The sequence below is a fragment of the Rhagoletis pomonella genome, unplaced genomic scaffold (genome assembly GCF_013731165.1).
Source record: "Rhagoletis pomonella isolate Grant_MI unplaced genomic scaffold, Rhpom_1.0 Rhpom_scaffold_03118, whole genome shotgun sequence".
Classification (NCBI taxonomy): domain Eukaryota; kingdom Metazoa; phylum Arthropoda; class Insecta; order Diptera; family Tephritidae; genus Rhagoletis; species Rhagoletis pomonella.
In genome coordinates this window covers 8,149-24,061 of record NW_023461671.1, presented here as the reverse complement: position 1 = coordinate 24,061, position 15,913 = coordinate 8,149, and the positions used below count along the sequence as shown (strand labels likewise).

General features: G+C 37.0%; 1 protein-coding gene across 1 annotated transcript; it reads right to left on the bottom strand.

Annotated features, from left to right (window-relative positions):
* Window positions 1-6: 6 nt before the first annotated feature.
* Window positions 7-6,506, bottom strand: LOC118753970 (forkhead box protein O-like). The gene is made up of 6 exons (XM_036488842.1): window positions 6,218-6,506; window positions 3,078-3,299; window positions 2,528-2,693; window positions 2,155-2,437; window positions 1,007-1,125; window positions 7-916 (listed from the first exon to the last, which is right to left on the bottom strand). Exons 1-6 carry the CDS (start codon window positions 6,469-6,471, stop codon window positions 617-619), a joined length of 1,344 nt encoding a protein of 447 aa, XP_036344735.1. The 5' UTR covers window positions 6,472-6,506; the 3' UTR covers window positions 7-616.
* Between the last annotated feature and the right edge of the window lie 9,407 nt (window positions 6,507-15,913).

Below are 15,913 nucleotides of genomic sequence, written 5' to 3'. Positions count from 1 at the left end.
GCTATTGTCCTTGATTATTAGACACAAAGTTGTGATTTTGTTTTTTTGCTTAGTTTTATTTCTTATCCATCCAATTATCTATCTTAATCCTTATGACATACATATGTTTTCTTTTGATTTTTTTCATTTCTTCATTTTCTTTTCGAACTAGGGTTTGATTTGACTTGTGGGTAGAAGCAATTCGTTGGCATTATTCTTACATGTATACATATGTATGTATGTGCGTAGGGAGAATAGATTAAATCAATTCATCAACTATTAACTTCTATGCATGTATGTACGGGTATGTAGTACTTGTAGTACTGAGTAGTACTATAAAAGTATTTGCATGCAAAATTGGTAATGCGCTACAAAGTATCCCGGCATGTGGCACGCAGAAACCCATACACACCCAACTCTAAGTCCCATCAGCTTCAGACAGTTGCCCAATCGCCGGGTATTCGCATTCGCAACCGATTCACTCATGCTACTTTCCGCGCTTTTTTCCTGCGTTTCTTTTATTTTTTCTTCTTTTTACATGCAAATCCATTTCTTAGGTTACCACTTTATTTAGCTAAAAATGTTTTGTTATTGTTATTTATTAAACTAACTGCTCACTCCAGCGCTGCCCACTCCTCTAGTGCACCCAAGATGGTGGCTTTACAATGCTGTTGTTGTTATTGCTAGCGATACTATTGAGCAGCGATGGCATCAATTGTGGCTGCTGTTGCTGGGGTAACTGTGCCTGCAGCTGATTCAATTGTTGCTGCTGCTGATGTTGTTGTTGTTGTTGCTGCTGCTGGTGCTGCGCATTATTCGCCCCGCCGAGGGCGCTATTAACAATATTCGTACTGTCATTGCCAACAGCTGTGGGGTCAGATGGGAATGGGATGTTGATATCCAACATGCCGTCAATGCTCATCTCCTGTCGGATTAACTGCAATGTGAATTTGTAGCGAGAGAATCGGCAGAGAGTTTACATTGTTTCAAATTATTTCAAGCGGTTACAAGATAATTTCATACTCACTTCCTCCAGATTGCACTCTAGGCCAGGTTGAAAGCTGTCTAGTGTAAATTCGTCAATTTGTGGCTCATTATTGAGTGCTTCCATGCATTGCCCGATAAGTGTTGATGCGCAGTTGTTGTCTGCGAATGCAAAAAAAAATTACAATATTTGGGTATTTAATTCATATGGTAGTTGATGGCACTTGAGTGCAAAAATCTTGGAGAGGTAATCTTAGTCCTAACGACCTTCGAAGCCTACACCGATAGTCATGATATATATGTTTAATAGCAGGGACCGAAAATAACAGTTATTCTTTTTTAACATTTAAACTTGGCCAAATATTTGTAAAGTCCGATAGAGTATAAAGAGGAATGCTTGAGCTTATCCACGAATAAATTACGAGTTATTACAGAAATTCTTACAGGACACTGTAAGCTGAACAATTACCTGGCTAAACTGGGAACTTACTGCAGAAGCGATGCATATTTGGTAGGGCGAGCATCGAAACTGTGCGGAAGATTTCGGAACAATGACCTGTACTGATCCACACAGCGCTTAGGTGATCCTCGCATAACCGAAAGTGTAGTTTAATCAAAATATTTAGGGTAAATATTAAAATTACTCTCAGCTACTAACTTAATAGACAGACTAGAAATCTATAAAAGGCATAGTTAGATCTCAAGGTCGCAGTGGTCCATTCTCAACAATAATCTGGTAAGTTTAGTTATGTCGGTGAAAGGTCACAGAATTCTCTGAGCTGGGGGAGTCTGCACGTGACTAATTTAAGTCTTCCAATGAACAGATGCTCAAAAGGACATCTCGACGAATGATGCGAGAAAAGCTAGTTACTACAGAACTCTCGATGTATAAACTTATACCAAAATTAATAAAAAATTAAGAAGACTTTAACTGCTTATAAATATAAAATTTTTGGAAATTGTGACTACATAAAGCTCGTTAAATCCATTAAATTTTTTATGGTTAAGCTCATTAAACTTTAAGCTATGAAAATCGATAAGATGGGGCAACTATCATAGCTGCTACGCAAATAATGCGCTGATCACTACGCTACGATGAATTTAACGATAGCTAAGTAATTTCAACTAACTTATAATTTCTCTCGATAGCCATATTTTTTACCGGTCAAATTTGTTCATCTAGCCACCTACCTTCCAAATTTGTGCTAAGTGACTGTTGTTGCTGCTGCTGACGCTGTTGCTGTTGTTGTTGTTGTTGCTGTTGTTGCTGCTGCACTTGTCGTTGTTGCTGCTGCTGCTGTTGTTGCTGTCGTTGCTGTTGAACCAATAAACTGGTGCCATTATCATTCGCAACGCCAGCAGAGCTGCCGGCATCTAAAACCACATTACTGTATGTGTTCAAAGAGTCCGACGATGGTTCGCTGTTCGGATACGCGGGAGACATGGTTGTTGTGACAGAATTAGGTGACAGACCCTGCGGGCGAAGAAATAAAAGGTGCAAAGAAAAAAACAACGCAAGTTTATAGAACTATAAATTAAAAAAAATATATCTATATTTACGTACGTCGCGTGAATTATGCAAGCAGCTGCACGTCAGAGAGCGATGCAACATGCACTGTTGGGCCTGTAAGCCATAACCCTGTGATACGACGGGCCCATTCAAGCTGTATGTCTGTGGCGGCTGATAGGGTGGTGGCGGCTGTGTGGGTATACCCGAGGCAGCGCTAAACCTACTCCAACCGTATGACCGTTAAGTGGTAAAAGGAAGAGACAAAACAATTCACTTTATTTATCTGCTGGCGATGAAGTTGGGAAACAACATACATACATATGCATGTACATATGTATATACTTAGCTTAATTTTTAACACGCAGAAATATAAAAGAACTTCAGTATGCACAACTCAAACACATAGACATGCATACACAAAGGCCTTTACAAAAAAATAAAAACACATTTTCTGTTGCAAAATAGTGCAAATCGGCATGCTTTGGAAATAAAAATTTGCGTTCAAACACCCTTTTCAAAAGCAAAAAAAAAAAAAACAAAAACATTTAACTTAAAAATAAACAGTTTTCCATAATTAATTACAAAAATCAAAATGGTCACTGACCCTTGCAGAATATCCTTTGGCAATTTTACGTCCGCTATCGAACCGGCTAATTGATCCATTGACGCTGACTGTGCCGGCGTTATGGTTGTATTTGTGTAATCGGCACCAAAGCTCCAATCTGGCTCGAGTCCTATTAGCGCTGGAATCGGACTGAGGCGTCCGCAGGAACTGGCATTCGAAGAGGCGCGTTGTCGGAAGTCTGGTGACAACTGGAAATTACCACTTTGATTGCGTCGCGAAAAGGTAACAAAATTAATCAACCACGATTGAAATGAAAAGAAAGGCAATAAAGAAATTTAAAAAAAAGAAAATTTAATTGAAATCAAATTAAAAACTGATTAGGAAATATAAAACATATGTATGTATGCAGAACTAATTTGTAAATATTCCTACTTAAAATAAAAATTTATGAACTACATATGTACACTTTTAGCTACATAGGCATATTAGTTTTACGAAATAAAAATTCTCCGTCTTCTGGATAAATGCATAGTGCATATTACTTAAGTATTAATTTGCATACACAAATTAATTTTCAGGCGTCTTTGGTACCCTTTAAAACAGCTAACTATAAGCAGAGGATTCAGGGCAGATCCTGAAAGACAAATATATTTATTCAATCAGAGGGACCAACCGCAAATCAAAGGCAAAGCATTAAAAGAGCTTACGATGCCTCAATGATAGACAAATTCTCACGTAGCAGGCACTCAGCATTGCAACCGGCCGAAGTGAGCTACTCTGAGTCACAATACGACAGTCCCCTTAGCAACAGGACTTTGTAACAAATATCGAGGTGAGATTGGAAGCTAACGGTAGTCTTTTCTGATATTGAGGGGGCGTTAAACAGCGCTAACTTTGACTCTATGTGCTCTGCGGCCAGAAGACATGAAGTGCACAAAATAGCCGTTAGGTGTATTCACCTGATGTCATCTAGCAGACTGCTGACAGTGGGGGACGAAGCTAGCCTTTATACCATTCTAGTGTTTGGGAGAAGATGCCCTCAGCGAGGTAGGCTATCAACTCACTTGTGGTATTTGTTAGTGCAAGGCTTCGTTCACATCCACTGTCCTCAGATAAATCTCTGAGGGAGGTCTGCGTTAAGAAACTTAGAATTTTGAATAAGATTGATGAATGGTGCACTTTGCATTGCCTTGCTGTAAATCCCAGCAAGACAACCTTAGTATACATAGTTTTAATCAGACCAAACGTCACGTAGTATGCGCAAGCCAATGGTCAAAACCACGGTTTTTTCTCTTTTGGGCTGTGGCAGGACGATCGGTTTTTAGAGCAATATCTTTTTTTTTGGCAACTATTGAAAAACTGATGCCTGGAGTCTCCTTTGGAAGAAAGTATGTATTTAGATTTCCTACATGGAAACTCGCCGAAAACTTTTTACATCGACGGCTCAAAGGCTGAAAATGCAGTAGGGTGGCATCTGGACAGTAACTTCAGATGCTTTACTGTCTTTCAATTGGAAGTTTTTGCGAAGCTGCTCTAAAGGCCCTGGAAAGTGCTAACACCTCTTCAAAGATAGTCCAGGAATGTAAGTGGAGGCGGAACTCCGTTAGAAGGTGGAATGAATTTAAAATTAGTGCCAAGACACTACGGTATTCAAGGCAACGAACTATCTAATGAATTGAGAACTGCGATTCTTTGGAGACTTCAGTTTGACCGGAGTCATAAATAAAACTCATGAGGGGCGTTGGTGTGGTATTGACGCCTGCAAAACAACCAAGTGCTTCCTGAAAAGGTCTGACAGGGTGGTAGAAAAATTCCTTCTCAGACAAGGATCTAGCGCCCTTCTAGGACTGATTTCGGGGCACAATCCTTGGGGGCGACATATGGTCATCATAGAGTACCGAGGAGCCACTGTGTACATCTTGCATTTTCGCTGCCACCATCCGGCCTTTGCCAGACATAGATGGTACATTTTTGAGTCGGTTGTATTGAAAATGGACGAGATACATTCTTTTTCTAAAGGAGTCTGGTAAGTTTGCCATGAATTCCCACCGCACCTTTACATCCCTTTCCCATAAATCCTATCTCTTGTCCTTAACAACAATGGGCAAGACCTGAGTGCTTGGAAAAATTGTTGTTAGTTTTTCCAGCCACCCACAATTCCATTCCATGGTTTATACATATGAGTTTATAGAAGGGGAGCGGAACATCCAATATGCGTGGCATTTAAGTCAGTTGTAACTTCGAAACTGTAAGTCACATGACTTTTAGATTTGATGTAGAGAGTCGAGATATCTAGAGAATACGTGCCTATTGTACGTTCTGTATTAACGGGCATTAATCTTATGATAACATCTGATTCTGCAAACATAGATGGCGCTGGAATCAAAATATCTAGAAATTACGCACTTGGAAAATGATTTATATCTACTTTCTACTTTAACTACTATTTTAAGTACATATCTGTAGCATTTTAATAAAACAACTTATCTCGAGTTGAGCCAATTTTTCTTAAAACAATATTTAATTGGGTAGCCAAATAGTATTTTAACGATTAACTAGCCTTAGACTTAGTTTAAGATGTACTTTTAATAGAAGCTTAATCTTCCATTACTAACATGCTGGCTCACAGACCGAACACATTCTTAAAGCTTTCTGTACAACACAGTTGAGCTTTCCAAACTTTATTCTGTGTATACCTTTTGGTATACCGATGTAGATTGATAGCTGTTAGATTGTGTTTTATTCCTTTTTCAGTGACTCGGTCTGTGTAAAACCCTTTAAACGAGACTTATTCTGTTTTAATCCAAATTTAGTTAATTTGTATCATCGAAATGCCGCAGATATGCACATAAAATTTTTCAACTAAACTTGTGCTTTGGCAACTATTGTAAAGCTGCTATAACATGCTTGTTCCCACATTCGCTTGTATTTAGTTTGCAAAAAGAACTTATCATTGCAAGAAACCAATATTAAAATGGTAATTTAAATCATAGTGTAAATATTTCAAAACCGAATAATATTTCTGCCAAGATGCTAAAAAAATTAATTTTCTAAATGTTAGGCTAAAGAGGCAAAAAAGCGAATGGAATTGTTTCAAAAATACTGCGGCAACTACTGCAATTTTGCACTAAGTTTTTTATTAAAGCATATAATATTCATGACTCTAAGTTAATAGATACCTGTGCAATGGACTCTCCGAGAAGTGATCCAAACCTTCACTCACGCTACTGCTGGGCGATGGTGTCGCATCGTTCAGACCGGTAATGCCCGCCTGACGTAGAGCCTCCACGCGCTTTTTGGCACGCCCCCGACGCTTCTCGTAGCGCGACGTTTCCATAGAAGCGGCACGCCGACGCACTGATTTACCCGGTTTCGCATCCGGATTAAGCATCCACCAAGACGATTTGCCAGTACCCTCATTTTGGACGCGCATAAATCGATTGTGCAACGATAGATTGTGACGAATGGAATTCTAGAAATGAAAAAAAAGAAGAAAATATTGTTAAAAAGCCGAGTTTTAAAAAGATTACTTATTCAATAATTTAAAGTGAACTCTTTCCGGTTCTGGTTTAGTTCTGTATGAGAACAAAATGTAGGTAATATCAAGAACCTTCCCACAAAATAGCTTCGGGAACGTTTCCGTAAAGAACAAAATGCGAACAAAACTGCCGGAAACGTTCTCAAAAAGAATAGAATGAGAACAAAACTGCCGAAAACGTTATCCCGGAAGATAAAATAAACACAAACGTCTGGGGAACCTTCTGCAAGAGAACAAAACGAGTACAAAAGTTTTGTGAACTTAGTGATAAGAATGAGAGGGCCATCTGAGTGTTGGGATGAAAAATCGTTTTAGTTAAAATAACGATTGTTAATTCTTAGCCAGAGGAAAGCTGAATCATTTCAACTTCTGTATCCTTTATCATTAGGAGGCACTGTTTATTTATGTAACAATTTTTCATTTTCTGTGCAAGAAAAGTTAGTTTCTTAAGTCTTTCGTTGACTTAATATGCATAATTATTATTAAAATTTCAGTTCATTTTTGATTAATTTTACCATAGGAGGTTTCTTCCCGGTCGTACTCTATCAGAAAGTCTCTTAGACTCTTGTTCGCATGCTATACTTTTCCAGAACGTTCCGGAGCCTTTTTTCCCCATTGTTTCCCTTAGAAATATTCTCGAAAGTATTGTTCGCATTTTGTTATCTTTGGGAAGGTGCCAAGAGTTTTTTTCTTGTATAATTCCCATTGAGAACGTTCTCTACAGTTTTGTCATCACTTTCGTTCTTGTGTTTTTAAGCGTTCTTGGAAACAAACTACGAGAACGAAATTCACTTTTGATCACACCCTTTGTTTTCGGCCCCCGACCAAAATGATTAGATTGATCTTTCACAACAAGTTTTTTTTGATTGTAATGTTTTTTAGTTTGTTATTTTTCAGACAATTGGTACTACTGCCTGTGGAAAACTGATCCAAACGTTTTTATGAAAATGGTCGTTGTGCAAGAAGTGCGTTTTGAGCATGGCGTGTTTTGCGATGAGGACACCGGCGCCCGTCGTTGGAATTTTATTTATAAAAGAAATTCTGCGGTCTTATTGAATCACCCAGTACTGTATATTTTCTTAACAACGTCTTGACAGTTAGATCAATGCTTTGCAGATTTGTTTCAAAACGAACTAAAATAAAGCTCGATTGTCGCACAATTATCGAGCAGTAACCATTGAAAAAACCCTCAACTGGCATTGCTGAGCTTGCAATACGCATCCCCTCTTTCGCTGATAGTACATTCAACGGTTCCACGAGAGGGTGAGTTGACTTCATTTTTATACATCATCGCTGATGTAACAATTTGTAAGCAATTGAAACCGCTGCGTTGCGACAACATACAGTTCCAGTCCATGTCTACCATTCAGTGATTTGTATTCAACTACTCTCCCGCCACACCATCAACTCTACTGCGCCAGTTAGTGAAGACATTTCAATTGTCTGCCGACTTTTTTATTGCTTTTCTTACAAGAAACCCAAAGAAATGCCACGCTTCTGCTGCGCTAATTGGACTGCCGTAGCTTTTGCGCTGCCGCTCTAACTCCCGCCGCAACATTCCCACTGTTGGCTGTGCCACTGTTGTGCTGCTGGTTTTTGCTGCTGCCACTGCTCACATTTGAACTGTCAATTCATATTTTATGACATAAACCATAAATACTGTGTGGCAAAGAGCTGTCAGCGAGCGCGTGCGGGGATAGTAAAGAAATAAAGCGGCAAGGGCTTCGAATATCAACAAAAAAAAAAACAAGAAGGCAGAGAGAGAATGTTTCAATTGTAAACGATTCATCGACTTCGATGACTAGACATAGGTCAGAGGGGGAGCTGTGAAAAGTTTTCAAGGTACGAAACACTGGAGCCACATTGCTGACGAAGAATACAAACAAACAAATCTAACATCACCTGCTCTATGAGTTTGTCAACGTACAAACGCCGCCACACACTCCTCCGGCCTTGAAAGGCATAGTATGGGCGTTTGTGTTTCCGCCGACAAGGCAACTAAGCGAATCGCCCCAAAATAAGTGGGAAAGAGAAACAGTAGCAAAGTGATGCAAAAACAGAAAAAAAAATCCAACAAAAGATAACGAAAAAAAAACAGCTTCTAAAACATCAGTAAAACGAAAAACTAGACAGGCAAACTCGTTGATGACGCGACAGCACACACGGTAACGTGCGACGGACTGGCGCCTTTTATCACCGTTACGAAGGATGCGCCGCAGCAGCCCTTTTACCACATTTATACCGTTGGCATTCTCATCCCTAGAAGCACCAGCAAGGCGACGCATCACGCCGCAGACTATCTATGCGGGTGGGTGTATGTACGTGGCCGAGTGTGTGTGTGTGCTCTAACAGCAGTTAACTCCTCGCTTCTGTCAAACACACAGGCATGTGTATGTACGTATGTATGTATGTAGTTATGTCTGCGGCACTCTAAAAAAGTAAGTTTAACTTAATTTTACTTTTTGCTAAACTTTTTCTTGGCGTCACTGCCAATAGTTGCGTCGGCATCCTTTTTGCACGTTTACGTATCCTTTTTCCAAAATTGTGCCTTTTACCCTTCTTTTTATCTCTTTTATTTTTGTTTGTTATCACGGTTGTCGTCCTCACTTTTTGGTTATTGTGCAGGTCGTTATGGGGCTGAGCTAATGGTTTGGGCTTTGGTTTAGTTTAGTGGGCTTTGATTTTCAAAAATGTGCCCACTCTTTCAGCGTTTTATTTTTTTCATGGTTAGTTATATCGTTTTCACTTACAGTAATCATATTTATTTAAGCGCTTTAGTGGCAATTTTTGTGCGTAGCTCTGTATGGCTCCCTTCAACTCTTTTATTTTCGGAAAGTAAAAAATGTCTAGCAAGAAAATTGTACTTATGTTAACGGTAATATGCTTCGCGTTAAAGCTTAGAATTCTTGCCAGTAATTTTGTTGTGAGTGAAACAATGTAGAAAGAAAATTTAGACAAGTATTGCAATTTAATCTAACCGAAGGACGAAAGTTCTCTAATAAAAAATAATTAATAATTAAATAGAAATTTAAAATTGTCGGAAATCTTCTCTTATTATAGCGACAAATAAATTAAATTTGGTCGGCAATTTAAAGTTTAAAGCAAGTAGGACTTTTATATAATTTCTATATCATTTCCACCACAACGTTGAATTTATAGGAGGACCTGCAAGCGGAGTAAGCAAACCGTGTTCAACAAGAAAACCTCTTTCTAATCAAGCGAAACATTAGCACAATGCTGACCTTACTTTCAGCACTATTTCTTTACCAGACCCTCGGCCGTCCATGTGCTTCATCAGCCGGCAAATCCTTGCACATCCGGAGAGTGTCGACACCCGCCATAGTGCGCTACGCAAGGCCAACAAAGTCTGCTCCTGAGGCACATCGACGTGTTTTTTATAAACAGAGAAGAGAACGCAGTTCATGGTAGGCTAGGCCCCGTGAGGTTCCGCCACATCAGAGTGGCTTTCGACGCGTCATTGAATCACACAAAAACCCATCCCCCTCCCATGACTGCCCAGCATCGCTAAACATCTAATACTATATAATATAGCACAATTCATTTGTAGATTATAGTTTGTACCAACGTCGGTAGGCCTATCGAATTCGACACGGCCAAACATGCGATTTTCTACCAATACACACTACACTCTTTGCTTCCAGATAAAACGAAATGGTGGATAAACCAGCTGTCTGTGTGGAGGTCAATCGTTAGTTGAATTCAGAAACTCTAAATATAAGCCACACAGAAATTATTAGAGAGTCGCACAAGGTGGTATTTGGCCGAGCTTCTCCTCCGATTTGTGGCGTGCTTTATGAGAAGCTGTTTAAGAACTCAGTCGTATACCCAGTATAATTAGAGATGCGTGTCTATAAACTAAGATTTATAGACTAGTTATACACATCCGCACTTGATGACATCACAGATTTTCAAGTAATCAAAGCACGCCGATCGTTTTGGGCAAACATTTACCTAAACAATATATCTTAAGGCTTGCACACGCAAGCCATACATGCAAATACGAACGTATTTATATGTAAGTATACATATATGTACATATGTAAATATATGTACGTAGGCTAAAAGCTATAACTCTATAAAATTTTATAAGCATTACCAGTCAAGTGAAAAGGCTTTAATTGTTCGACTGTTTATAATCAATCAGCAAACAAGCAGCGCAGATGTTAAATATACTCGCTCGTAGCAATGGAATGTGAAAAATATTCGAACAGAATCACCACTTAAACATTTTATCGAAAGGGCGTTTTACATGCTCGCCTTTTTGGTATGTTCACACACAAATTACCGCCTCAGCTATTATTTAGTTACTCATACGCCCCCGCAATCTCCGTTGCCTACAATAGTTGATGCTAGGCATTTTGCATGCCGGTTAGTTATGTACATACACTCCACACATATCAGCTGACAATCGTGTATATTCATAGGTATGTAAATACCTAGACAGATTACTTACGTATTACTATGCATATATAGATACATTTATACAATATGTATGTATATATGTATGTACGCATGGTATATAACTATATATGTATGTACATAAATGCATGATTGACATCCATACGGATATAAAAAGTATTAGGCTACTAGACAATGAAACAGATACTCGACACATATTCCAATAGCTGCAACCCTGCAGTAAAAGCTACTAGTTCTAAATTAGCTGACTTCCCATCTGCTTTTTAGAGCAAATTTTTAATTTTCTGCCTTTTTTATTTAGGTAACAGCCCTAATAATAGTAACAGATATTTTGACCAGTTTTAGCTATCTGTATTCTGCTTATTTAACTTTTTTTATTTTCTTATAAAAGTTTCTAACAAAAACCATGTTAGTCCATTTTTCAAATTTTCTGCAAAAATTTGCCCATTTAACAAAGTTTCATCAAAATTTCAAAGCATTTAATCTACATTTTTAGAATAATTTTTGGTATAGAGTTGTATAGCCCAACAAATGTGCTAAACACGTGGCAACCCTCTTCAAATGTATTTTTAAATAAATTTAAAACTGAACTAGCCTACCCGACGAACTTCGTCTCACCCCAAAATAATTTTTTTGTAGAAAAATTTTGGTACATCACTTTCACCAACTATTCACTTAACGACTTCCAGTAGCAAATCTATCGCTTTGATTATAGTTTTGTGGTCGTCAGAGGGTTAATATTTCATTGCCATTTTAAATAACCTAGCGACAGCATTGCATCCGTGACGGAGTCCTTGCAATTTTCCATTTATGGCCTTTCATAGCCATTTAATCGCACAACGCATGTTAGAGTTGCCAACGAAATAAATTTGAATGGTTCGATGGTGTATCTGTATTGCATTTTTGGTGGCAAGTTCAAAATGGGTGAGTATCGTTGGTCCACCTAAATCCAGTATGCGTAGGCTTATTTGAAATGAAATTCTTTAACTTTAATTAATGCATTTGTGGGGCTTTCATCACGAATTGGGCTTATTCTGGTAATTCGCCTTATAGCAATGAGCTCAGGGGTTCTGATGGGGGATACAACTGTAGTAATTTGACTTTAACCCCCTGGCAGATCTCAATCCTGTTGTCTCCGAATGAAAGTTTTACGCATTGTATAATTAGCAAATCTCATCAACTGGACCAATCGTAACACAAAGCAACTCGTTGCTGAACCCCTTCTTTGACACATGAATTGTTATAATATTTTATTTAACTTATATTGATTATTTAGTTTTAACTTTTGAAAAAGGTTGTAACTCTGTAGTATACTGTTGTTGTTTTTTTTTCAAACACTTTTTCAGTTAAAATGGCCTCAGTCTGAGTCTGAATGAAAAATGTTTGAATAATTGAGTAGTCTACTTGCAAAGTGCGATATGTACAATTTTTTCGATTTTTAGTTTTTGGAGGATTACGTACCAGTATTTATAGTAGTTTCATGTCCACTAACAACACAGTGCAAAATCTTTTTATATTCTGAAAAAATAGCATCAAATGTTATCGCTTCTTCCAAAAGTCGCTATCATACTTGTTTACAAACTTTCGAAAGTATACATCTTCTGATGAACTTAGAAAAGTGCTTTAGGTCATATAGACTGTTAATGTTATCTTATGTCATGTTATGTTATGTTACAATTTTCTAAGGCTCTTATTTATCCAAATTTTCAGGTAATAATAAAACAGATTCAATTTAAATGTTACTTGTTGTCGTAGCTGTTTTTTTTTTCAAATTTAAGGCTTTCTATTTCGGCCAAAATCGCTTAGGCGGTTACAGCGACAAAAAAAAAAAAGAAAAATAAGTAATTTTTAGTGGCGAATAAATTTTATAAGTATCAGGAGCGAGGCCAACATGCGTGAGAAAATCGATTAATGGGGCGATACATGGGAGACAGAAACATAGATACATATCTCGAGTTGCGAAATCGAAAGTTGTTGGAGATAGTAGACATGGTCAGCCTGCGCATCATTTTAAACTAGTTAACAACCTAACTAGTTATCATCAGTTATATTATTTAATCCACTAGAACGTTTGTATGTACATTTGGTCCATTCATATATCTAACGACTTGTTGTTAAGGGGAAGTGACAGTACACACACAACATACATATGCATACGCCAACACAAGCTCACGCACAAACGGCTTTAGAGAATAAAAAAAGCTTTGGAAAAAATATGTGCAACTTGATTATGCTTGAATGCACACTTGTATATATACATATAGTGGCGAACAACAATAAGTGCACGGTGATTTTTATTAAATATTTGCAAGGTTTTTAGAGTTAAAATTGTTTGGTCTTTTTTAATAAAAATATCGCTTATGCTTTAACCAAAATGATAAAAATCAAACTTTTAAAATGAGCTTAGAAATATTTAACAAACTTTCATAAAAATTTCAACTTTTTTTTTAATTTTTATACTCAAAAAAATTAAACAAAAAAATCGGTTTAAAAGTATGAAGTTGTAATGAAAATTTGTTAAATTTTTCTAAGCTCGGTTTAAAAGTTTGATTTACATGGTTTTGGTAGTATTTATTTTACTAAAATTTAATAGGCTACCGAACTGCATACTCAAAAAAGTTCAGATTAAAAAGTTGAAATTTTAATGAAAATTTTTTAAATTTTTCTAAGCTCTGTTTAAATTGCGAAAGTTAGATTTATATGGTTTTGGTTAAAGAATGAACCATATTTTTATGATGAAGTAACGAAAAAATTTCAACTCTAAAAGCCTTACAAATATTTTACAAAAATAACCGTGTACTCATTTCAGCTGCCCACTGTACATATGTAAGCATACTTATGTACTCTGCATGGATGTGTGTATGTAAATTGCAGATGCAATACATTCGAGAAAAGAGGGAAACCGCCAGTTGTCGAGTACGGCGTCTCGACGAAGACGATTTGCACAAACTTCTAATGGATTTAACCAATATTTATATAGTTAAACTTCTGTGTGAAAGCTTGTGCAAATTCAGCGCCGGTTTGGCAGCTTTTGGCTAACAAAGGAGATATTACACTTAAAGTTTCGTCGAGAACACCCGCTACAATTACAACGGTGATGCGGAAACAGGAAAAGCAGTGAATTATGCTTACTTATATGCGTTTAAATGGGAGTAGACATGTATTTACATAAACAAGGCCAGTATTCAGCTCTCAAGAAACCGTACAAGAAAAAATTTGCCAGTGTTTGTTTTTTTGATGTTGGTCGGAAGCTAGACTAGAACCCAGGGCATGCGGAATGGTAGCACGCATTGTTAACCGCTACACCACAGCGGCTTCCAATCGGAATACAAATTAAAGAAAATGAAAATTTATTGAATTGTAAACTGTATGAATTTTACTCCAGTGAAAAAAGAGAATCAACAGTGTTTTTATTTGGTAACAGAAGTTCACCACAACACTATTGGCGGATGAATAGCGCATTTATCTGCCTATAACCGTATTTTTCAATTAAAATTTAGCTGTCCTATACACGTTTTTGGCCATTTTAAACAAGTTTTGAAAGTATTTCATATTTAATTTAAAGATGGAAAGTATACGCTTACTCACAGACTATAAAAACCCCAGCTCAAATGATAACACCACACTTTCATTATATATTTATCATTAATGTTAAGCGTTTTTAAACAAAAATGCTTTAAATTTACGATAAAAATATAATAAAAGTGTTGTATTATAGCTCGTACTGTGGTTTTCAAAGTGTGACGAATGAAAGCAACAATCGCAGGTTTTTCGAAAATGATTTTATTAGATATACGAATTATTTTTGTGCATTTTACAAACATTTCTGATCTGATGTCTCATATTTTCGTAGTATGTATGAAAACGGTTTTGTACAATTAACAAAAACTTTCGTGGCTCAGAAGGGCGAAAAATTTCGTAAGATTTACTTTTTGTTATATTTACGCAGATTTTATTTTCAGTGTGTATAAGCACACATACTTACATGCCATTAATCGGTGGGGTTGTGAGTCAGTTGTAAACCGTAGAAAAGTTGTCAGTTTTTTTTTGTAAAGCGGTAAAGAAATAAAGAGTGTAGGCATATCTACTTAAATAAGTACATATGTATATAAGTAGTATGCGCTTCTTATTTACTTGCATATGTACATATGTACATCTGATTATGTAATTCCATTGCTAGTGTCACATAAGTCACAAACGCCGCCGAGGCGTCGCACAGTGTGCTTTTTGAACACTCCATACGAATTAATCGCAACGCTTTCGACAGATGCAACAATTTGATATGAAACAAAATAATTTTGAAAGCTAATGTAATTGCCTTTCAGGGGAAAATATTGCCATTGAGCCCAGTTACGCCCTGACCTTAAAAAAATCTGTCAAAAATTGTGTTATTCGAAAAAAAAGCAAAATCCGCCAGATTTGTTGGAAAAAAAAATTGTGTTTTATTATACTTATATTATAGATTTTGAGACGAGAAACACGATTCCACTGTTAAAAAAACGAAAACAACTGTAAACCTTCAATTTGAAAAATACATTATGTGTTGCATTTTTTTTTTGCATGCAGCTGTGCATCCGTCACACAATTTTATATAACTCGAACAACAAGAGCATTTTAGTGCTATTCAAGACCTATAATTAGCCAAGGTAGAAATCTCTGGGCCCTTTGTGAGCCAAATTATAACGATTCCAAAATTAAACTTCGAAATTTCATTCGACATTTTTGAATTTTTTCTTTATAATTTCTGAGTAAAAACTCATACAGAAGATTCCACCATTACTTAAGTCCAATAGAATATAAATGTATTATAATCTTGGAATTTATATAATATCTATATATTGCTTCCGAAAAGATAGCCTTACAAGGGTTCTAAATTTTTTGTTAAAAACCGCACCTG

Bases quoted from the DNA above. Each gene is read 5' to 3' on its own strand.
- LOC118753970 (XM_036488842.1), bottom strand. From the start codon at position 6,471: ATGCGCGTCCAAAATGAGGGTACTGGCAAATCGTCTTGGTGGATGCTT. The intron at 2,438-2,527 runs GTACGTAAATAT...CTTCGCCCGCAG, and splicing joins GCTTGCATAATTCACGCGAC to GGTCTGTCACCTAATTCTGT. The intron at 917-1,006 runs GTGAGTATGAAA...TTCACATTGCAG, and splicing joins TAGAGTGCAATCTGGAGGAA to TTAATCCGACAGGAGATGAG.